The sequence below is a fragment of the Heliangelus exortis genome, chromosome 1 (assembly GCF_036169615.1).
Source record: "Heliangelus exortis chromosome 1, bHelExo1.hap1, whole genome shotgun sequence".
NCBI classification, from domain to species: Eukaryota; Metazoa; Chordata; class Aves; order Apodiformes; family Trochilidae; genus Heliangelus; species Heliangelus exortis.
Window position 1 is genome coordinate 175804317 of NC_092422.1, and position 25051 is coordinate 175829367.

At 37.2% G+C, this 25051-nt stretch overlaps 1 protein-coding gene across 4 annotated transcripts in view; it reads right to left on the bottom strand.

Moving 5' to 3' along the window:
- The window catches only part of WASL (WASP like actin nucleation promoting factor), a 48556-nt gene that overhangs the window by 12922 nt on the left and 10583 nt on the right, over positions 1–25051 (bottom strand). For 3 of the 4 annotated variants that reach the window (XM_071733771.1, XM_071733770.1, XM_071733769.1), the window contains exons 2-5: positions 10690–10824; positions 9374–9460; positions 8736–8832; positions 4774–4797 (exon numbers count right to left, since the gene is read on the bottom strand). In XM_071733771.1, coding sequence (XP_071589872.1) covers positions 4774–4797; positions 8736–8832; positions 9374–9460; positions 10690–10824 — 343 coding nt within the window. Of the gene's footprint in view, positions 1–2054; positions 2889–4773; positions 4798–8735; positions 8833–9373; positions 9461–10689; positions 10825–25051 lie in introns of those variants that run through there. The other variant, XM_071733772.1, reaches the window with a different exon arrangement.

Below are 25051 nucleotides of genomic sequence, written 5' to 3' on the forward strand. Positions count from 1 at the left end.
AACCTAAACCTCTTTTTGGGTGGCATAATACTTGTACTACTGCAGACACACCTCTGCATGTCACATAACATCCAGCTGGGTTCTGGATGTCAAATGCATACATGAAATCACCTGCTTAAGGAAAAAAATAAATGATGTTGCTAGGAGACAAATGGCAGAAAAATTTTCTAAACTAGAATATTATTTTTTCTAAATTTGGCGTAGGTAGTAATTTCAATTAAAAAGTTTTCGTATGCACAGAACACATAGAAGAGACATTAAGGTACAGCATAGCTACAGTCCTCGACAAAATGAAAAAAATTAGTGGCATGAACAGTAACACCCAGCACATTATTACCTTGGCAGCACTGTAAAATGATTTTAAAGAAGAGGGAACTTACTCAGCAAAAGCCCCAAGTGGGGGGCCTACGTTCTGCCACTGCATACAGAACCTCAATGTCACAAGAACTTCAGAAAGCCACTCTGGACACACTACTGTCCTCAAATGTAGAACACTATGAAACTACTCAGGATTTCTTGTTTTACTCTTTGACGGGTTTGCAAAATATCAGTCCCAAATAAGAAGCAAAACTTGAAGAGTAGTGACAGGAAAAACAGCAAGAGAAACACATTAGATACTCAGAGATATTCTCAACCTCATTCTTCGTTTTAAACAGTACTGAATCATGATGCTAGTTATTTAAAACACGTGTAAATTGTACTCCTGCCAATTTTAGCATTTTAGTATTATGTTACTTATGTAATACTAGGCAAATAAAGATTCTAGGATGTTTTGCACTCAGTTTTTTTTTTTTAGCTTTGGCAGAAGGTAACTCTTGACATAGTATTTAAATACTACTATGACTTGCCTAAGAGCAATTTATGAATTTTTCATATATATACAAGTATGTGTGTTTAGATAAATGTGTGTTTGCAAAGATATCTGCAAAAAGGATAAGTAATTTCAGTTTTGGAAGAACACGATTCAGTGGCCAATTTAAGATAGCCTGAAATTCAGAGATAGTCTGAAAACATCCTCTTCTTAGTGCATTAACACCCAAGTTAGCAAGTGAACTAAAGCAAGACCTATGCATCCAGTCTTACTGGGAGATGATTTTAAAAAGTCTAATGAGACTTTGATAAATCTGAACCTTTTTTTGACACAATTCTTTCATGGCATTTCACATGGGTAATTCAAAGTTCTCCTAAGCATTCTGAAAAGACCAGCAGGTTTCACAGTCCAAAGTCCAAAGCAGACCAAGCAGACAACACAATGGATAACACAGCTGACATTTGGAGTTTTAACACTTTAGTGGGAAGCAACTAGTACAAGAACCAAGAATCAAAACACAACACTGGGTAGACAAAACTCATCTAAAAACATACAACAGATTTTAGATTCCTGTAGGAGTCTTAAAGGTTTAAAACTACACTGAAACTGCAAGAAGAATTTCTGAAATGTTTTTTGCCAAGCAGAAATGCTTTGATTTAGAAATGTTATGATGTAAACAACCCTCCTTTGAGAATGCCAAAGCACACTTGATATTTATGCAAAACAATTTGCATTGTTAAAGTTCCACATTTAAATTTAGCATTAAATTAACTAACAATCAAATATTATAAACCCAAAACTTAAAAAGTGGACTTAAGTAAAAACTTCAAGATGAATTGAAATTACAATCTTAATTTTATTAGATACAAAAATAAAAACACTGCAGGAGCTCATTTTCACTTTAATAATCTATTTTATTGTCTCTATGATAGCCTATTTTGACCCATCGTATTGATTATTATTAGTTTCAACCGCTGTACTGAAAATTCAAAAAGAAACCTAAGCCTTTGCAACACTAAGAAGTGTGTAATGTTTTTCCAACAGTCTTTAGAGAAACGCACCTTTCTGCGTGTAAAATCCTAAACTCAACATACACGGTTTTAACCATGTAAAGCAGCAGTCATTTGCAAACTGAAGGTTTTTTCAACTGAGCTCAAATTAAGGTTTGGTAGCCTGATTCTTTGGTACTAATAATATCCATACAAGAGATCACAGTAAGCTCAAAGATGAAAATTCTCCTTACCGTCAGCTCTAGACCTTGGATGTCCACGAGGGATAAAAGAACCTTGGAAAGAATTGTACTCTTCTAGAACTGCCATATTTATATCCAGTAAAATTTTTCCCATCATAAGACATGCACCTTCCCCATCAGGTGTACACAGCTCAATAAATGAAGATGAGAGAGGCATATAGAGCTCATCATTAGGAAGCACCTGACAGTACAGTGGCATTAAGCACCCACTGTTACCAGTATCGGTGGCATCTCCAGAAGGGGCTCCAGAAAACGTAGTACAGAACATATCAAAATGTTAATTCTAGGAAATTCTCTGTATTCTATTTAGAACCTTTCTAGGAATCTGTCCCAGACTAGAGACAGCCCTACAATAAATGCAAACTGTTGTAGTTGACAGCTGAAACAATATTCTGCCACATGGTTCTTAAAGATTCCCTCAAAACCTAACTGACAAATCCTTGTTTCATCCAGAAATTCACTAAGATACGAGTTCAACCCCAGCAACTCTTCTTTATCTGCATGAAGAGACCTAGCTATTACAAATGAGTAGAACATAAATCCCAGGAAATCACAGACTAATACATTTTACATAACTGTTAATGCCAATTTGATTTTAATCCTGCAATTCTAAAAAAATAAATATTTTAAATCCTTACTATTGAAAACGTCATATAAAAAGACAGAGAGATTTTTCCATGCAGCTTCAATGTATGCAGAAAATCCAGGCAAACAAGCCCCACGAAAAGAAAATTCCCCACAGTATTTTAAGCATGGATCATGTGAGTACAGAAATGTGACTGTTCTTGTTCTTAAGTTTTAAAGGATTACACGCATTGATACCCAGTGCAAAAAAGGTTTTTTTTTCCCCAGACTATCACTGCATATGCAGAGTAAAACAAAAAGCAACTGATATTACAACACTTTTTTTCCTCAGTTCCGTGCTGATAGTATCTACCTGCTCTAGTTTGAACTGCAAATGCTGAAATGCAGAGGTTTATAACTCATGCTTTGAGTTACAGAGGGCATGAACTCTGTAACTCTTTGCCAGCAGAGAAGCCAGGCATTACAGAATTTGACAAAATCAAAAAGGAAGATAGGTCGGGGAAAACATCTCCAATGAAACAGTTTACTAAAAACAGAGATGCTCAAAGCTTTGTCTAGTGATTATAAACATGAAACACTGGATGTAAGCCTACTTACTACACCGAATGCTAAAGGTAAAGGCATAGTATTAACAAATGCATGTTTAGTGTGCAACATTTTTCATGTTGTTGCCTGAAGTTTTAGAGGATAAGTTTTTTAGAATTTTTAATAGAATAATTTTAGAATAATTTTTAAGAATTTTGAGCATAGGTTTTTGCAGATTTAATTATCTTAAATCTTATTCCAATCACAGGCAGAAAACTAGACAAGTAGTCTTACTTGTGTTACTATATAGTATTGTGTTACTAATAGTTTGTGTTACTATTTGTAACAGGGCAAGTAGAAAGTCTTAAGTTTTGTGATAGCTGGCACTACACAGTCCCCACTGCTGCTTTTATTTCCATCTACTCGGCAGATGCTACTATCAGGGACAAACTGTTTATGTGAGGAGAAGCAAATGTCACTCAAGAGGCAGAACAGCTAAAACCTTCTGAAAGCTCAGAAAAGCTGGTAAGACAGTTATTGATGGCATTATTATGACTGTTTCAAAACTAAACAACCAAGTCCAAGTTGAAGGAACTCTACAAAAAAATAGCTGGCCTAAACTGAAGACTGCCTCAACTTAACCAAACAATGGGAAGGAAAAAAAAAAAACCAAACAAAAAAAAAGTAATTTCTTAAAAAGTATTCCACATGAGGGAGGATTTATTTGGATGCAAAATGTATGCATAGTTCCCATAATTCAAAGATCATGTATTTTGGTGACCTGCTGACATGCCTGGATGCCTAGTACAAATTTAATACTAACTCTTGAGGATGTAAGGGGAGCTCAGATGATCAGTTGAGTACACCCTTGCTCAAGCAGCAAACCAACACACACTGATATGACCTATGATCTGAATCACAAAAGATACCAGAGGAGAAATCAGTTTTTAATTTCAGTATGAATTCAGAACTACAAAGATTCCAAACTTCCTGTTCATTGATAGGCATTTTAAACTCTATTTTAGAAAAGATGGTAAGAAAATGTTTGGATCAAATTGATACAGTTTTAATCCCCTCTAATTTAATGAGAGGGTCTCCTGAGGGACCTGTATCTCTGTACCAGTTAGATGCATTCCTAAGCAGCAAATAGATTTTCATTCAAATAAATTTAATACTGACGAACATGAAATATGGTTCAAAGGCTATGTTACATGGTTAGTCAGATATAGAGCAATTGAAATTTTATGGATGTTTTATGAAATCTGTCATCAGTATGGCTGCCTTTAGATAATCAGGCTAACTTTTAAAGCAGCAAACACAAAGTCTTGTTCTCAGTTTAAGCTGAAGGGTGTCTTTCCTCTTTGCAATAAACCATGCTCCTCCAGAAACATTCTTGACACATGCCAGCTAAACCAGGGCTTTGGTATTTGTGTAGTTCTTGAAGGAACAGAAACAAAACAAATATACTAACCTCCAGAATAGGAGTTTACTGGTTTTGCCACCTCATGACTATCCTAAGTCCAAAGCTAAGCTATACACAAACAGTAAATGACAGCAGCAGGAAAAAAATAAAATGCAGTGACTGATAGAAAAAGCTTACCGTTTGGTGGGTCTCGTCTTTTTTCTGTTGAAAAAGAAAGAGAGCTGTTTATTCATAGGTACCACAGGAAAAAATTATTCTAAATCCTAGTTTCAAGCGAAGCTTACAATGACCTTGAAGTCAAACTTAAGAATCTATTAATATCCTTAAGGACTACTTATTGAGCAGCTGAAACAAAGCATTACAGAACAAGAAACACCCTATCTCGGATAATAAGCACTGATTTCAAGTGAACAAACCAAGCAGGAACATAAACATAGCTACTGAGGTGGTTTCAGTTATTCTGACTCCAAAGTAAGGTGAAATATTAAAAAAGCAGCTGTTTCGATACAACCTATCAAAACAAGATTTTTGAAACATTAGCTTTCTGATTTCCATTGGATGAGACTGTTCCTTCATTTTTATTTAAAATATAATTACTACTTTTATACAGTATTACTATGCCAAAGAACCTAAAATACATTACAATTATTTTTTTTAAACAGCACACAGAGGAATAAGATACTTTATCTAACAGGTAACTAAACAATATGAAACAGAACTAGAATCTGTTTAGTACTTATCTGGTATTCTAGTCACAACACCAAACTGTTTCACAGACCATGAAGAATACTGCTAGATGATTTAAAATGTACTTATAAGCATTTCACACCTCGATACTCTCTGTCTATAATGGCAAATTCTGCTTTAATGGAGATTTTCCCTCACATATATTAATTGCTATCTCCCATAAATAACTTCCCGTATTTTTTGCTGGGTATATAAAGCATTAATTTGTGGCCCAAACTAGATCTACTTTTCTGTGGTTCCTGTAGCTGATTACAAAACATGAACTCCTGTTCTGAAGTACTGATGGCCTGACAGGAGATTGGCCGATTTCTCCTTTTTCAGGAAATGGAGATGCCTACTGATCCAAAACTTCACCAACACCTATGTCCAAAAAACTCCACAACTCCTTTCAATAAGTATTCCTAGAAACAAGAATTATCTCTGCTGAGACTTGAATCCAATAAAAGCTGAGCACTTCAGAGATGCTGTTGTCTCCAAGGCAACCAAAACAAAAGCTGTGACCAAGGATGCAAGAAAATGTTCTCCATATTAGTGCATTAGAAAGGGCATCAGAAGCTAAAAGCTTGTGGAGAAAAAAAACAACAGTTTCAGAAAGGGCTAACAGCTCCCACCTAGGGACTGCAAGTGGTCCATAAAAAGTACTCAAGAGGCCTCCTACTTCAAAAGGGCAGTTAAGAACAAGGCCCTGGTTCTACAAATCTCTGCTACTTTTTTAAAGCTGAGTGCTCAGCATGTGAAAAGGGCGCTTGTATGTGTATGTACACGTTAACATTTCTGAGGTAAGATAGTAAAAATAAAAACTGATAGTACCTACATGAAAGAATACCCAAAGGTAGGATGTATGACACTGGCAAGCACTGAGAAGAGAAACACTGTATTCACTCTTCTTACTGGTGCAACTACTTGGGATTGGTCTAAGAAGTAAACTGAGATACTATTTAGTAAGTCTATCAGATAAATTAACTAATTATAGTATTTTCTTACCCAAGATTAAGAAGTTAATTGAATTTTTTTTAAAAAAAGTATCTATATTAAAATCATCCTGATATAAAAAAGATCAGGGTGCCAATAATTCTCTCTGCCTTTCCCCCTCATTCTATTCTCTAGTAGATATTTTGATCCCTTGCAAACTTTTGTACACACTGTTTGGATGCAAGCTTGAATCTCTCTGGAAATCCAGATGCAATTACTCAGAACTGCCTGTACACTAGAATGCATTTTATGTGAGTGAAGAGGAGCAGAATACTGCTGCTGCTTCTTGCAGCTGTTAAGACAATATTTTGTTTACTAATTTCAGCACACAGACAATTTTTTGAGTTAGAACTGCTGTTCTTTCTGCCTTCCAACAGCATCAGCTTCCTGCAAAAGTCTCCCAGCAAGCTCTTATTATAACAGGCTGCTAAGTGATAACTGGGAGTCATTTCAGTTGAAAGCATGTCTGGTAGAATGGCTATGAAATTAAACATATTTTGGGAGGCTGGGGAATAAAAATCCCATTCAACAGAAAGACATCAAAAGTACCATCCTATTACCTCTGTGTTTGAGAAGTTAAGATACATTAGAATACAAACGCACAATCTACATATAATTATAAATAATGTACAGCTGTATCATTTACATTATATATAAATCTATGTATAAATTAATGCTTTGTATAAGCATTTCCCTATAAAAATAAACATGTAAACACCAACAACAAAACAGCTTTGACTTGGCAAGTGTAAACTCTGTTAGTTTAGACTTGCAATTAGATACAGTCACATCAATGGAAAATGCAGAACTCCATCTGGTGGCTTGACTTAGGAATCTCATGAGTGTTTTCAATTCTTGTTTTGCATCTCAAGAAAAACACTTGGAGTTTTTTGGTCTGCTTCAGTCGTTTGTTTTTTGTTTATTATTTTAAATTTATTTTGGCTTCAAGTTTTATGTGCTTGGGGAGGACTAGTGGTTTGTTGTTGTTGAAGGAAAAGGTATGGAGTAAGTAAGCTCATCTTACAACATGAGTTTGAGCACACAAGTCAAGATGTCAAGTCAAAGTAAACAAGAAAAATTTATGTGATCCTATGAAGAAAAACTGTGTGGAAGGAAAAAAGTGAACCCCTTTCTCATGAACAGGAGGTTTCACTGAACCACTGGTTTAAAATCAAGTTTGCTCTGGCCAGTAATGTAATTGTACTTCCTTCCCAAGTCGTGCCTGTGTGCTGTATGTATCACTGTGTTTTAGATATATCACAGCTAGAGTGAAACTTCAGAAACAGGAGATGCAAGCTCATGCAAAATCACTTTTCACAAGCATAAGAAACATTATTAATGCCACTACTTAACTGCACTTCTTTTCATGAAACCCTATCAACTTTAATTCTGAGAAGATGCAATCTTAAAGAAGTCATTTAAGCTTCTAGAACAAATACTCTGCACCTAAGTCATGATACCTGAATGAAACCCAAGCAAATATGTATAGATCACATAGGTTCCCATCAATACTTGCAAGGATGGCACTCCAAGATTAGTCCTTCCTCCCTTTACATTAATCTACGCTGCATTACTAGCACAATTCAAGGCCAGAGAAGACTACATAAACACGTCCTATAGCTTGGACACCAGTCTGCATCACAGCTTATAGCAAGCCTGAGCACATTCCTGTGTTCCCAGCCTATGCTATATTTCACTGTATTCTTCATAGACCTATGGCTGTCAAGCAGGAAAGATGCTTATGAGTTCCTGGAAAAGGAGCAAGACAGTATCTGTAGGAATTCTGAGCATCCCTTAAAACATTAACCATAACCCTAAGGCATCCTAACTTGCAGCTGGCAAAAAGCATGTTCTCCTTCAGACTGACTTGTGCTGCAAAGCACAGTATAGGTACATTTTGTCTTTTGTGCTTGGCCTCTGCCAAGATCAGTAGTTTTGAATAAAAGATTTCTCTACTCAATGTTGGTCCAATGCCAAAAATTCATTCACATGAACTACTGAACATACCATATGGTAAAGTCTTTCTTACAACCCACTTGGGCTGAATTAAAACAAATGAGTTATAAAAAGCCCAGAGTTAATAAAAGAGGTTTTAGTCAAATATGAAAACCACTTACAAAAAGATTTCTAGTTTTTCCTCTGACAGCTTACCACTTTTACTCTCTCATGATGTATATTTTCAAATATCACAACCCTGGAGTCTCAGTTTACAGGGAAACTTACAGTAAGAAGCTTGAAGTTAAGTTATTTCAGAAAAATATTATTTTGCACACTAGAGAAAAGCAGCATGTTTCAGTAACAGTTCCTTCTAAATACTAATATGGCAATAGTGCCTCCAGTAGCACACATAGAAATAACTTCCTGCCTCCCCCCAAAACAACATAAACAAGCCTGAATTTGAGATTAATTTGAATATTTACCAGATTTTCTCTGCCGTCGTCCAAGTAAATCTGTTACTGTTTTGCGGAATAGTTTAGCTTCTTCTTCATTAGCAAAATTAAGACCAACTTGACATGTCTGAAAAACATTAATATTCCCCCACCCATGACTAAGAAAATGTTTCAAAGGCTTTCTTAAATGTCTTCTCATACCTTCTGAAGGTATAATCAGGAAAAAAATCATCACTGTATTTTTGGAACCAGGTCTTAATGAAACATTCTAGCTTAGGAATATCTGTCTACTAATAATGTTTACAGAGAACATGGATAACAAATCTGAGCAAAATTTTGTAGCTTGGAAGTAAAAGGGAGGAGAGGAACACTTCTGCTTAAGAATGTATGATTATTTCTCAAGCATCATCTGCAAGTCAAAATGTAATCTCATTAAAGAGAGTTGAAAATAAAGAACTGTATTTCATTCTTCTGTCCTATGGATCAGTTTTCTAGTTGAGATCCAAAAATAACTTTTTGTAAATAAGCTTAAAAAGCTCCAAGGAACCCAGGTAATTTAGTTCTGCAAGTCATTAAGAGAAGAAAATAAAAACCTCAGTTATATTAAAGAAGGTATCATTGAAGTAAAAGGCATTTTAAAATAGATATTCAAAGATGTTTAGACTCACATCTCCAGCGAAGGTATGAAAATATCCTCTAGGACTATTATATACAAAGTTATTGTACAGCTCCTGCTCCCACAATAATTTCCCATCCTGAAAAAAGCAAATAAAAAGATTTTGAAAAACTTAAGACAAATTGCAGACTCTAACTTCTTTCACAATAAAAACCTACTGAGACTTTGAAGCTGCATGGTGTTAAGCATCTACTTTGCTTGTCACAAATGAATGGGCTCAGTCAAAATCAAAATATACTGGAAAACTTGAAGAGCAAGACTATTCCATCAGGTCACTGGGTTGTGTTCAAGTTCCTGGATGTTTAAAATAAAAAATTATTGAAGTTCTAATATCCTGCAATAGCAATACTGGAAACAGTAACATGGACCCATGACAGGAATACAGCTGTAACAGCTATAAGAAGAAAGGAGACTGACCCCAATACGTTATTATTTCAGGCTTGACTTGAGAACAGTTAACTTTAAGGGAACAAAAATCTTAAAAAGGGGATAAGTTTTATGTATTTAAATAGTATCTTATTTCAGCACCTAAAGGAACAATTTCTCAGCAAGATTGAAACTTAAGTGACCAAAAAACCAAAGTCAAATGGAAGTGTCAACTGGCAATCCTGAACAAATCTGAGAGACTTCCAACATTGAATGCTGCTGGATAATGAACTGTCCCAGACTGTAGAGATAATGAGAAGCTTTACAAAGTTTCAGCAAAGTCAGTAGGACTTATGTACCTAGAGTATTATTTTTTGATATGAAAACACATTCTGGTCATTCATGTCTTGAGTTCCCACTGTCTTGAGTAATATACTGTAACAGGATAAAAATTTTCAGTATCAATGTACATATTGTAGGGGGAAAAAACCCATTCTTGTTTGTCCCACAGTTTTCACATGCACCAACACACTAAAAAAAAAAAGATTTCTATCCCTACCAAAGACAGTATCTATTTTATCAATATCACCTAAAGCAGTAATACCTGCTAGAATTTTAACAGCTGTCCATATCAGTGACACTATGCTAACTTTCACTAGTTTGGCTAACCAGATCTGTAGATGACAGCTTCTGCAAGCTCTAGGAATAATCCTATCTGAATATTTATTTGAACTGTAAAAGCTGACATATATTAACTATTTTAAATTTAGACTAGCTGAGAAAGTTGCCCTTGCCTATTAATAAGCACTATAATTGCAGCACTGTAAGCACAACCACTTCAGAATTTGTAAGTCTGTAGCTAAAACAACCTACAGTCATTAAAAATGAGCAAGGAAAACAACTCAAGCGTCAAGAGTCTGAAGAAGAAAACAAGATGCTTACCTTAATGTCAAATATTCTGATAAAATATGACCTTTGCGGATTGTCCTTTACAAGGCAAGCTACACCACAGCATTTCTTCGACCACATGGCATTGCGATCTGCTGCGTATATCTGAACAACTGCTGAAGACATGGTCTAAAAAGAAAAGGTAGCTATTACTTTTAAGGTAAGAAAATCACAAATTCTACATTTCACCTTTTATCAAAGCATCTCAATTTCATTCCTTCTAGTTCTAGGCAGGAACTTTGAGGATTTCCCACATGGTAACACGGTAAAGTTCAAATGACCGCAAATTATTTCTACGCTTTGTATTTTAACTTCTACAGAAGATTTAGACAGCTTAAGAACCCAACTGAATTTTTTATTTGCTCATAAAATCAGCAAAGAGACTTTGCCTGTAAGGGGCAGACCAGTACAACAGAAATTACACTTCTTCAGAGAAGCCCTACTGCATAGCTGAATTTCAGTACTTCAGACTAGATACAGAAACAGAAATGCAATATTCAGGCTAGAACTGTAAATCAGCCTGTGCCTGGAAACACTCCTGGATACTGGAATGCAACTATGCCTATGTTGCTTAATTGTTCACATGGTCTCTGGCATGATTTTAGCCTATGCCAACTAGCACTCTCCTCAAATTCTTGGGCACAGTTTGAGAATTCCCATGATCTAGGCTTGTTCCCAGTTGTCAATCTGAAATTGTCCTGTTTTTGAAATGAGAGATTTTTAATAAGAGATGAAGATTATTCTATGTTTTCATAGATCTATTAGAACTCCAAGACCCCTCTGGAGGGACCATATCTAGGTCAGAATTACAGGCTCCATACTAGGTCTTCCTTACCCACTATACAAGCATTAGTTTGCCTTCACAAACACTGACAACTTGCCAAAACAGTTGACATCTAGACTGCAGGCATGTCTTGTTGTACTATAAAATTATCTAAATATCAGTATTGCCAGTGTTATACTTTTCAACTGGTTTAAACTAACTAAAAAGAATGACAAATTTAATGGGATTTCTTTTTAAATCAAAAAGCCTTCCAATTTTTTTTTAAAACCAAGTCAATATAGCCATTCTGAGAGCTACCTCTTGGAGAAGCTTTATTAACTCTTGCCCAAGAACTGTCATGTAACTTTCACAAGTCAAGATAAATAGTTCTGTTTCCCTTTGCAAATACCTCTTCAGAAGTTGACAGACTACCTTTCTGCCAACCTACAGAAAAAGGTAAAACATGACTGATCAATGAAAGGAAAGCTTTGCAGTTGCCTCCTCAAATGTCCTACCAGTAAACACAGAATAAAACTTTTCTCCATCTTACCTAAAGAGTAATATGAATAATTTAATCTTAAGTGGACTCATCAGATGAGTAAAAAGCAGACCCTGAATTAACCATACTACCACAATGAAGCAGAATTCTGTTTCATAACTGCCTTTTCTCTCATTTCTCCAGTGTTACCTCATCATTAAATTAACAATCTTGTAGGCACAAGGCAACAAAGAGGAGCACGGGTGGCCATTCTGTGTTTGTAAGGAAGGCACCATGTTCAACCACAGCTATCCCACTGTTCATGCAAGAAGCCTTCCCAACCCTCCACCTCCACTAACCTCCCCCCAACAGGAATACCCACAGAAATGGGGGGTCTTGGCAGGAATGATGCAACTTAAATTTAAGGCACAGAAGATAGTGAACCATGTCAAGAAAGGGCTCCCTATCTGCTTTTTAATATATCTAACAGCAAAAGCAACAAGTGGGTTATCATAACTCAATGAGGATTGCATATAAGACCTTATAGGCATATACTCAATGCTCCTTGAGTAGACAGAATATTACACAAAAACAATTTATCTTCATTCTTATAATAAATTTAATGTCCACTTGGGTGCTCTATGAGTAATGCTTAATTTAGAAGCTAGAGAACAATTTCACTGAATCAAAAGTAGGTGTTTTGAGGCCTGCCAAGCTTAAGAGCTCAATTATATATTAACTTCTCAGTTTGCACCACGCAAACTCCTAGTGCTGACAGACTGTGATGACACTTTTACATGTTAGAATAGGTAATTACAAATTCTAATGTTACAACACCATATTTTTTTATTTTTTAAAAATATACAGCTGAGGGGAGAAGGACAATAAAACCCAACTACTTTTACTTCAGCCATTGTTCATTTTCATTACATGGAGCAGTGGTGCTGCACTTCATACCTTTCAGTTTCTGAAAGACAAGTAGCAAAATTCCATCATCCACAGCCCTTGGAAACTGCCAGATTTCTCAAAATTTAAAACAAGTCAACCTGACTGGAGAACATGCCACTGATTTCATAGACTTGTCACAGCCCTCAATCTGATGAGCTATGAAGAAGTAAGCCTGGTATTGTCAAATGCAAACTGGCAACCTCGACTGCACAACTGGGAGAGCTGGTCTCATTCTTGAGCATGAACACTGCAGGATGTGTGGCATCAACAACAGGCTCGTGAAAACACCTCCTTCCTGCAAAAGGTAGCCACAATCAGTCATCACACATTTGCAGAATGTGATCACAGCAGCCACTGATACTTTCCAACTGGGCAGCAGGTATCTGTGCACTTTGATCAGCTTCTGGTGTGAACAATTTGCTGCAGTAGCCTGTCAAGTTAATGACTTGCTGTAACTCAGTGTTTCTCAAAAACAGTAAAGCGAGCCAAATCAGGCAGTGGCAAGGCTCCTTACAAGAAAGAGCCATCACACAAGATTGCTTATAATTGACACAGATTACAAAAAGCCAAGAAGTTACAGGAAACCACAGACTTTAAAACACAGTGGGCCAAAAGTCACAACAAAGAGCAGCAGTAAGATTGAGGCTGTAAGAGAATGTTCACCCACCTCAGTATTCGCCAGAGCAGAAAGCATTTCGAGAGCCATTGGGATGGATTTTGTGTCCACAGACAGCTGTCAACTGCTTGTGGCTTTAAGATCAAAGACTCATAAAATAATTTGGGTAGGAAGTGACCTCTAAATTTTCCAGTCCAACCTCCTGCTCACAGCAAGGGTAATTAAAGCCTAGAGCTCCAATTGCTCTAAGTCCTATCCAGTTAAGTTTAAAGGCTGCAGATCACCTCTGGGTGTTCTAGAGTTTTATCACTCCCATTTTAGTTGTTGTAAAAATGCAACCAAGTTTAATGCATTCTTCTAATGGTTCAGCATTGTTATGTGTTACGTGTTGATAGTCCTAGCCAAGACATACTAGCAGTGACTTTCAATCTTTTTCCAATATTAAATCAGAGTTTTGCCAATAAAGGTTCAGATCCTTGCATGCACACATACATAATTAATTGCACCTTCTCACTTCTCTCAGTGATCCTTTCCAGCTTCTGGAAGTATCCTACAAATAAAACTGGGAAAAAAAACCTGTGCCCTGTAACATAAGGCCACAAGTGGAAGTAGTTGTTTCCAAGAACAGTAACCCTAGCAAAAAAAACCAAAACAAACCCCAACAAACAATATGCTGATACAATGCCTGTAGCTTGTAGACTGAAGACTTCTGCCTGAAAGTCACAGTGAACACGATTAGCTACTTTAAGGTGTCTGTGAAAAAAAGTGATGGTAAATAGTTGTGAACATTGCAAACCCTGTAAGAATATAAATCAGTATTTCCATTATCTTTTCCTTAAAGTAGGTATCTGGAAAAATCTGTCCTGATGGATACCACAGCACTCACTCTACAGGTGAGAAGGTACCTGTGACAAGTATTTCTTAAGACCTACTGTGTTTGCACTCCTTATTATGGCTAAGCCAACATCCTGAAGCCTGAGCAGGTGATGCTGGGTGCCACCTGGGTTACTCATTTTTTCTCTGATACAAGACCAGGACGACAGCCTGCAGTTTGCTTCTAGGGTGACGGTTTCAAGAATAAAACGGTGTTGCTTTTCGACACTGAAACAGTGTTAAGTAGTAAGTCTTCCTCAGAAAGCAGGGCTCAGGAACAGAGATGTGCTAATCTCAAGTACCACTTCGCTGCAGGAGACGCTTAGTGAGGTGTAACCCTAATCTTGGCCCCAGTAAGGACAGGAAGTATCAGTAGCCAGGCAATCTCTAATAGCCTAGCATTATGTGAGTCATGGAAGAAGATATGGAAACTCATTAGATTCATGAATGAGAAAGACAAGCAGAAGCCAGAATGCAGTCTTAACTAACTCTGTAAGAAATCAAGAGTAATTGACAGAAAATTAGGCAGAACGCAGTGGCTGATGTTGCTTATTACAAGCATCCTGCAGGAAGAACCCACTAACCACAGCACTGACTAATCAAGCAGAAATCCTGCTTCAGATCTTAGTTTATCTCAAAAAAACCTCGTGCTTAACCAATTACAGATTTATACATTAACGAATTTGTGCTATTCAAAGCAAGCAAAATTTGAATACCTTCCTGCAGCTCTGCAATTACCTTATCTTCAGTGCACTAAATATATGGAGTTTCCAAAAACTTTTCTGTAGTGCTTACCAGAGTCATGCATTTTATCTCATCATTCTTAATACAGAAACATAAACAAAACCTGCTGCAGGGACCAAGCACTGGAACCTCCTCCCCTCCACTCAAGGGAAGGCTTTCAGTGCCTTACACAACCAAGCTCTGCTCACTCTTTTTCTGGCAATTTGATTTCCCTTTCTGCACAGTGGTCTCATCTCAAGAGAAAATGTAGCTATTTTCTTGGCACTGAGGGTGCCTCTCCTGCCATGTGGGAACTGTGTGTTCCCTTCCTGCTAGGAAAGGCTGATAACCCACTTAGAGGGTGCATGTTCTCATCACGACACACTCCTACAAAAGGCATGCACTGCAATCTCCTCCAACAGTGCTTTTAAATGCACTCGATAAGACTGCCACTATTCAGATGATCCTTGACTAATTAGGCCACAAATAAAACATACAAAAAACCCCACAAGTATGCTTCCCTAACAATTTCCACAGTATAAGAAGCAGAGGCATTTAATAGAGTTGACAAAAAAATATTTCTCAACACTCTGACAGAAACTTCAAAACCTTGAGTTTAGTTAGTTTCAGGATGCTACAATATTTACTAGCCCTAGGTAGAAGGTAATCCAATGCTCTTAGGGATGAATGGTTGTCTAGTATGATGGTTTAGGTGCAACTCAGGCAAGAAATATGAACACAAATCAACACTTTAACCAAATTTTAAAGGTCAAGCGTCAATTTTAAAATTACTTTTTTTTGCTGTTTAGATGGGAAGGGATGGAGATAGGAAGAACTAGCCCTTAGTGTAACTTTTTTTTTCTCTTGCTTGGCTAACTGCTTTTGCTTCCTGCTGACACATTCATTTGAAGGACCACAAGGATTACAGCCCCAGATGACAGAAGACATACAATACATATAGCTGACTGTATTTTTAACCTTTTCTCCCTTAAGAAAAAACCCAGGTTATTTATGAGTACTGAAATCTAATTAAAAACCCCAAAAAACACAACCAACAAAAAACAAAAAAACCCCAAAAAGCCCCCAAACTCCCCCCTCCAAAAAACCCCCCAAAAACTCCACCCCCAGAAAAGTTCCTTCCCCCCAAAAAATCCCCCAAAACCCAGCGAAAAGCTTTCCAAGGACTCCACAATATTTTAACCACAAAACCAGATTTTAGTAAGCTAGATTTTGCAACTCTCATTCAGGCTATTAATTTGGGTCTTTGCTTCATGTTTTCTCCAGAATCTTCACAAATAAGTTCAACATGTACACTGTTTAATCACAGGGGATACTACTTTATTTGGGTAAATTTCAGTTTTTAAAACTATTATAGCTGTTAGAGATGTTAATAAATGACTAATAAAAGATCTGAAACAAATCAGTAGTATTCTTACAACAAAGTAGAGTACTGTACAGTAAAGTACAGTAAAGACAACTCTATATTCTAAAAAGTTACCTCCAGATGCTACAGACAGGATTTTAAAATAGTTTCCCATAGAAAGAAAAAACACAGAACTTCAGAAGTTTGCTGGCAGATTTCAACAAGCAGCTGGAAACAATGCTCTTAATTTTAATGCTATTTACAGGACATTATTGTCAGAAGACAGACTGATTGCTCCACAGACAGGAAAACTAAAGCAAGATTTCACCTTATTTGACAGAACTGACATGAGAACCTTTTGTAAATACCCAATCACATGAGAAAAGCCTTATTTGGAGCAAGTAGAAAAATTACTCAACTGAAGATACTGAGGCCTTGCTAGTTCTACTGCTTGTGAAATTCTTTGCTACAATAAACAACATTTGGTTTTTAAGCTTAAAGTTTGCTTTTAATGTCTTAATTTCCCATGATTGCCCACTGATTTAGCAATGTACTATGCATAGATGCTAAGAAACTAGTACTTTTTCCACCTATATACAAGTTAGGCTATGTTAAAAATAAAGCCACTGCATAAGAGATGCTGCTTTTGTCTTATCTGAAGGGAGAATAGAGAGAGGAAATTTTTGTGAGATAGCAAAAACCACTTCAGGTATTTCCCATACTTCATTGAAACAGGAGCATCTTAATCTACATTAAAAGACAGCTCTATGCAACACATAGCCTAATACATTTAAGGGCTCAAGAGACCCAAACACCCCTCCTCGCCCCCCCCCCCCCCCCCCTTTTTTTTTTTTTTAAATATTTATATTCAAGAACAGATTCCCTGCTTTGTTCTGATCAGCACACAGGTCAGCTGCAATATCCTCACTGAAGGTCTTTTACTGTTGTGGAGAAAGTACCAATGTTACAACATAAATGAAACAAGGGACTGCTAATTTAGATATGTTTACCATAAAAGTTTGTCCAACCTGCAGTTGTTTAGCAAAACAATCCGCCACTCCTAATCCTTTGTCAGCCAGTTACAAACAGCTGACTATTTTTTTGTGTCTTCAGATACAAGTTCACTTACATTTCCAAACCCCCAGGTTTAGCTAGACAGGGCTGACCAACTTCTTTCCACTCATTGCTCAATGTGGATGACAGCAGTGCAACAATTAAGACACAGGCAGAGAGCACACAGCACATAAAACCAAACAGCACATGATTAATTAAGAGAGACATGCTTTTATCAGACACAGAATAAAAATATTTTTTTAAATCCTACAACCTCAGTTCAGACACCACATGCAAGACTTCAGCCTTCCAGAGATATGATGTAACCATAACCACAAGCACGCTCCAGATGATAATGTTCCAAGCTATGTCAGCTTAGCAGACCATTTCCCAGATGACAAACACAACTGGAGGTTTTCATTGACAAGCAAGCTGAACACTGTCACTTCCTGTTTACCTGCTCAGCATCATCAGGAGCTTCCTCAGCTGCCTCTCACAGATTAACCCTGCTGAAATCCTGGCTGGCCAGAAAGCAGCAGACACATAAAACACAACAGTTTGTGGTCTGCTGTTAAAGTGATACTCTTAAGTTACTTCCAGAACAGAAAGCATGCTGTGAGCAGGCAGTCCACAAATTCGTCACTGTCCTACTGTCATGGAGCAAATGTTCTTGCTCCAGCAGGCATTTTGTCTGGCAGTTCCACTCCCCAACCTCCCAAGACACTCACAATCTAGGTCTACAAGACTGCTCCTTCTCAAAGCTCAGGGAATTTTTAGATTAAATGTTACAGTCTACCTTTTGATTTTCAGCCTTTTTATATTAATCAAGACTAGGATGATATACAAATAAAGCCTTGTGAAAACATGTAGATAAAGCTTTTATCAAAACTATCTTTCATGGTCAAACACTGCAGATTGGTGTTTCAAGTCATACAGATTCAAGGCAAGAATCACAAGTTTGATGCAACCCATGGGATAAAACTGGGCCTCAAAACTGATGCAGGTCCTTTGACTCTTCTATCAGCAGCCCACTGCATTCATGCACTGTGGTTTCTCCTTCTTCAGTCTTCACCAACCATTCAATATTCTCTGCAGCAACATCTTTCCAGATGCTACATACCAGATCTATATTTAATGCAGGTTCTTATAAGCAGATCCTCAGATGCATTTCAAACATGAGAATGCTTGGAGAAAATGTTACAACTAATTTCCCTATCATACATTAAAAAAACCCCAAACAAGCCTGTTTTGATTTTTAAAGAGTTAGACCAACTGTCGTTCTTTACAGCCCCACTTAAGGTACGTGGATTATCATGTTCCCAAGTAAAAATCCTCAGAACAACAGTTAAATTGATTACAGAAATTAAGTGAAACATAAGCACCTTAGGAATACCTGAGTCATCCCGTCTCCGGAACACTGATTAACAAGCTACTGACAACTACATTTAGCAATCTACTGGTGTCCCAAGGTCCAGATTTAAAAAAATAAAACAAAGAAATATTTGCTTTGCAGAGGTGAGATTTAGATGAACTTTTATGATCTTGAAGATATAAAATCACACAGAATTTTGACTTCAGATACTTCAAGAACACAAATAAAACTGCTTAAATTGTTTTAAAAGAAAAAAAAAAACTTTTATAAGACAACATTACCTTCATGCCAACACAAAACAAAGAACCCCCTTCAAAGTAATAACTAACTTGAGAAAAGGCTATTAAAAGTAAAATCTCTTTAAATAATAGCCAGCAACTAGTCTCACAATCATGTATACAACTTGGGCCCTGTCCTGCAAAGCAGACTCAATCCACTTACATAAAGGTACTTAGAGAGGCAACCCCCCTCACACTTTGACTGTACCACAACTCAACATATTTTAATTACTCCTCCAGAAGCTTCGTGTTTGTACAGAAGAGTCATGATAAATCAAATCTGATACAAGGAAACTCATGACTGTAAACAAGATATTTTTTTTTTAACTAATAACCGAGTTTCCTATGAAAAGTTATTCCCAGTTGTAAGTCTCAAAAATCAGATACATTATAGGAAAAAATACCATAAGGATGCAGCAGTTATATTATCCCTGGACATACTCAAAACTCATTCCAAGGATATAATGCTAAAAGCTCTCCTGGAGTAGTCTTACCTAATAGTGAAAGCATCAGCTGAATGTTTGGAAGATTGCCATTTTTCATCTAGTACTGGCAACAGCCAATTGCATGATGTTTGTGTTTTTTCCTTCCCTGTGCCTCAGATTCCTCATCTATAATTTGGGGATACAGAGCTCTACCTCTGTTAAGTGTGCTGGGAACTACTAATGAATAATAACAAAAAAGCATTATGCTGTCACAGACAGAAACCCATTATTCTGGAGATGTGTAGGGTGTGTGTCTAAATTATCTTCTCTGCTAATAGCAAAGATTAAGACAGCTTAATTTCCACATCAGTAGTGTTAGTTTGGTGCCAAATGTCTGAACATTAATTAGTACTTGATAGCCTTTTCACTGATGAAGGTCTTAGAATGTCCCAGGTTTGCTATAAACATGAAGATAAGGAAATCAAGATCTTCTACCATGAGGGATGCTCCTTGAGTGAAGTGACTTTTATTATCACTGCCAGTTACAGCTGACACTGCCTGTAAGGGCTTCTTCTTTGTAGGTCTCAAGCAATGCATTTACCAATGCACTGTGGAGGCCAAAAGCCATTTCAGTTCACCCACATGTAAACAGACTTTGCAGCTGGGAAGCAGTGTCACAGAATGGTGGTCATATGTGACCAATGCTATGCCTATATCTGGCTTAAGGTAAATCACCTATTTCCACTGCAGACAAACAACTACTGTAAATTCTTTGTAACAAACCTATTAATGCTTTTGTAAGATATTACCACACTTATTTTTACACAGTACATTTAACACTTATGATGAAAGAATAAAGAGCCCAAGGCACACGACTCAGAAGTTCATGGAAAAGGGAAAGTTTTTGTGAAAGGAAAGTTATTTCCTACCTACCTGACATTTCTCAGTTGTCTCTTCCATGATAACCCTGGCCCCTGAGCAACAAAACCCCCTGAAGTCTTAGTGCATCAGGATTGAGAAAAGCATGAGACCATGAACCAAAAGCATGCCAAAAACCCCATGTAATTTGATGTTGGCAATACCAGAGGAAGGAGATAATCACCTCACAGAAGTGGTTCTAAGTACTCTATCTTAGTTCCAACCCAGCCTTTCCATAAGGGAACCATTATCCCATACATCTAGATTCTTTGATGATGGATGAAGGCTACATAATGACAAATGCTAGAGATAGTTTAGTTTCGCTTTCAGCATTATTACTTACCCCTCTTAGAAAAGACATTAAGAGCTTGCCCTCAGCACTATCCTCTGCAACTCAAGATTTGTATTCAAAGTTTCATGCCAGGTATTACAAACCCTCAATTTTCTACGAAGAAAAGCTCACCCATATAACCTGTATTTCTGTTACACTCTCTCCTTGGATTATCTAAATGAATAGTACAAATGTAGTATTTGAGTGTAGTTTATTGATGGGAAAAAAAAATAATGAAAGGAATTGCTAAGTTTGCTATTCTCAGTTTTCAAGGTGAAAAAAAGAAATGGATATAATTGACCTGTGCCAAGACAGGACTTTAAAAAAATTTCAGATGAAGAACAATTTTGAAACTCGTACATTAACAATAGAGTTGACAGCTTCCTTTCTGAACCTACTACTCACTACCCAAAAATAAATGCACAGAGCACTGCTAAATGGAGAAGTTCTTTCTCTGAAACTAAAATACTTCCTCTGTAACTCCATAAGGCACCAGAACGTTACTTACTTAGCACGTGGCTGCCTGCTTTGCTGTGCCCAATCAGAACAGCAAAAGCAGTAAAGAATCTACTCATTTACAGTTAATGATACAGTATTTATTTATACAGCAAAAACACTGTAGAAAGAGGCAAGCAGGATGTATTTTCCCTCTGCGGTCAACACTTTGATGCCCATGTCCATGCACCAGTTTCCAGTTTAAATTAAAGAATACTTAGTTTTTCCTTCAGTGCACAGTTGGAAGTACAACTTCACATAGCACTTCTGATGAGCAACCATAGGAAGGATTGAGAATAAGAAGTAGAATTAACTGTTTTGAATCTTTTATTCTTAAATACCCATGTGTGTATGGGTCAGAACTAAAGCATTCCCACAAAAAAATATAATTACCTCTCCAGAACTGCTGTGTTCCTGTTCATAACTTGAACACTGTCCAGCAGCAGTAACAGATACACTACATAACAAGCTAAAAGTATGCACTCGCCTGAATTTACAAATTAAAATTATTTCACTTTACTTATAACATTTCTGAAGTAGCACTAGAACTTGTGTGAGAAGCAAAGCTTACAATAGAGAAAATCAAACTTATTAGCTCAAGAGCCTAGAATCCACAAAAGTCACACCAAGTTATACTTAATATAAACACAGCAGTTTGTCTGAATTACTGAAATACATTGAATTGAGCCAAAATAATAACTTATTAATTAATAAAGATCTTAAGATAGTTTTGCTTTTGATCCCAGTAAAAATTAAATACTGAAAACAAACTATTCCACTGGCAGCCCAATCAGCCAGTATCATTACCTTAATCAAGTACCAAATTTGAAGTATTACATGCTTCAGTCTGTGAACTACTTTTCTTCAAGTCTCTGTTCTGGAGCCGACAGTGAGGCTTAACATGCTCAGTGTCATTGGTTCTTGCTGCTTCTGAAAACTGGCAACAGCCTTACTGTCATGTCAAGTCTTTGTTACTTTTCTGAAAACTTCCACTTATTCAAAGCTACAGTGCTTTATTGACAGCATAAAGACAGCAGGTATATTGTTACACCATACTAACAGAATAAAAATGTCCACTAATACTGGTTGTAACCATTAAACAAGGAAAAAAACCCAAACCAATGTTGTCAATGACAGACTGATTAAGTTTTTCTGATGTGTTAACACCTTTGGCACAAGATATTCCTCCATAAGGGCACTGATGCAAACTCAGTGACTGAAAGGAGGTTTACCTTGTAAAAGCAGACACTTTTTTCAGATTTTTATGAATATTCTCTTTGTGGGTGATCAACTACATCAATTGATCTGGACACCTGAAATGTGTCAATCTGTTAGGACAGAAACAAAGCTCATGTCGAGTATATGAAAGACAGTATCAGTCCTAGGAGCACACAGTTTAGAGAAAGAAGCTGATTATCTGATTAAGGCAGACTTCAAGAAAAATGATACCTTCCTCAAAATACTTTGTATGAATATACAAACAGGCTATCTCTTCCAGTCTCCTGGAAGAAATAATCGTGGGAGTGGGATCTACATAATAGCAATGCATCAACAGGTTGCTGGAGCTTCAGCACAGTAACTTCTATGAACAGACTGAAGGCTGTGTAACTGGGTCCTCAAAAAACAGATGAATCAAATTGCTTGACAGAAACTTAAGATATTGCAGTACAAATGCTGATGATCTCCCTACAGGAAAATGGTGATGGAGGCAAGCCAGTAACACAGCTAGACCTAGAGCATGGTTGGGGAAAAAAAAAAAAATAAAAATTGTGATTTCATAGTAGTCAAGACTCAACTCCGGGGCACATGGACTATTTACAGAAGATAAAAAATATTTACAGAATAAATTGAAGGCCTTGCCAGCTTTACTGAAGAAAATGTCCCATGCAACATCTGTTATTCAAAAATGCATCCTTCAGAAGAAGGCCTTTGCCATTCACCATGTGTTCTATAATATGACACAGAACTTCAGAGTTTTAAACTAGCTGATGTGAAACTAAGATCTCTAAATCTGTCAATTTCCATATAAAGGCTTCAGTTCTGTGACAAACACTACAGCTCTCTGAAAAATACCAGAGTCACCAAAGTGACATGTCAGTCACCTCACCTCAGGACCACGTTACTCTGACAATCCAGGGCAACTTCCAGTGCCCAAAGCATCTGAAGTAAAAAACCAGCCTTCATGATGCATGGCAGACACCCTTTTTTAGGACTGGTTCGAGGTTTTTTGGAACAACCCAACTCCATAATGCTCTTTTCTAATTCATACTTGCATCATAGTGACATTGTGTGTATGTGGTGACCTTGGGAAGAAGCTATTTCCTTTGATATGGATATTGGTACTGTGCCATTTCACTGCTAGAGCAATTATTGCATCCAGAATTGACATGCAAATCACCATCCTGAAATTAAGACTAAAAGTACTCAGCCTCTAAATCCTTGATAGATTGTTATGTTCCTTCTGCTCTGAAGCAAAGGCTGCCTGCTGTGGTAGAAGTGCTTGTACAGCACCAAGCATCACCAGGGGTCCACTTCCTGCTGGTGATGACTTATAAATGCAGACACTGGAAAAAATATGGCTTGAGGGGGAAGAGATCACAGCACACTAGAAGTGGAAAAAAGACATGATAAAATAAAAACTCAAGTGTTTATAGAGAACTGAGGCATCTAAACACAATCTAACAAATCTTCTAAGCACTAACAAATCTAGAGGATATAGAAGACAGAACTGAAAAGATTCCTGAGCTCCCAACTTGACATCCCACATAAAATAATGATTGAGGTGAGACATCTGAACAGAGTATGAGATTATTAAATTATCATTAATTATGCCACTTCATGCCCTTAGAACTGCTGCTGGAGCTCAAGTAGGAAACAGACTGTTGCATCTGAAATGACAGAAAACTAATATGCTCCAAAATGCAGATGCAGGGAAGATTCCAAGAGACCTCAGTCTATCCCCAAAGTCTCTCTAGACACACATAACTTGTGCATTACCTACAAACTACACATCACAAAAGAGAGCTCTAGACTGGAATTAATTTTCTTGGTAGGCCAGTACTCTGTAATCAAGGAGTAAGTGAAATGCAGCAGCCCCTAAGGTCACCCCTGCTGTATCTACTACAGTCTATAGAAGCATGGATATGAATTAGCCATATCTCTTTACCAGAAGGCAAAATGTATTTTTTTCTCCTGAAATCAGAGAAGAGGATTTAGGAGCCTTATGAGCGTGTGTTCACAATTTATCAGATGCACTTGATAATTTGTCCACTGCAGTAGGTTGCTACACGCACCAGCAAACTTTCATCTCCTGGAAGCTTATAGTCACTAACATTTTCTCAGGTTTCCAAAAGCAATTTCTAGGAGCAGGGAGACAAGATTGAATTTTGTTGCTGGCAGGAAAACCAGGTTTAACTCTGGCTTGATGTCAGAAGACATTTGAGAGCTGCAATAGAGCTGACCCTTATTCTGTGATGTACATGCTACTGACAATGCCAGAACAGAGAGTTCACTTCTGTCTCCCCATCCCCAGCACAGCAGTTGCTTTTGACTCCTGGCAGCTTTCACTGGTTCTGCAAATACTAGTGACAAGGATGAGGAGCACTTTCTGGATCTGACAGCAAATGGTACAGCAGAATGGATGGCTGCACAGAGGAACTCACTCTCCTCCCAACACAAAATAAATTGGGTAGGGATAGCCCTACCCATACCATCTATTAG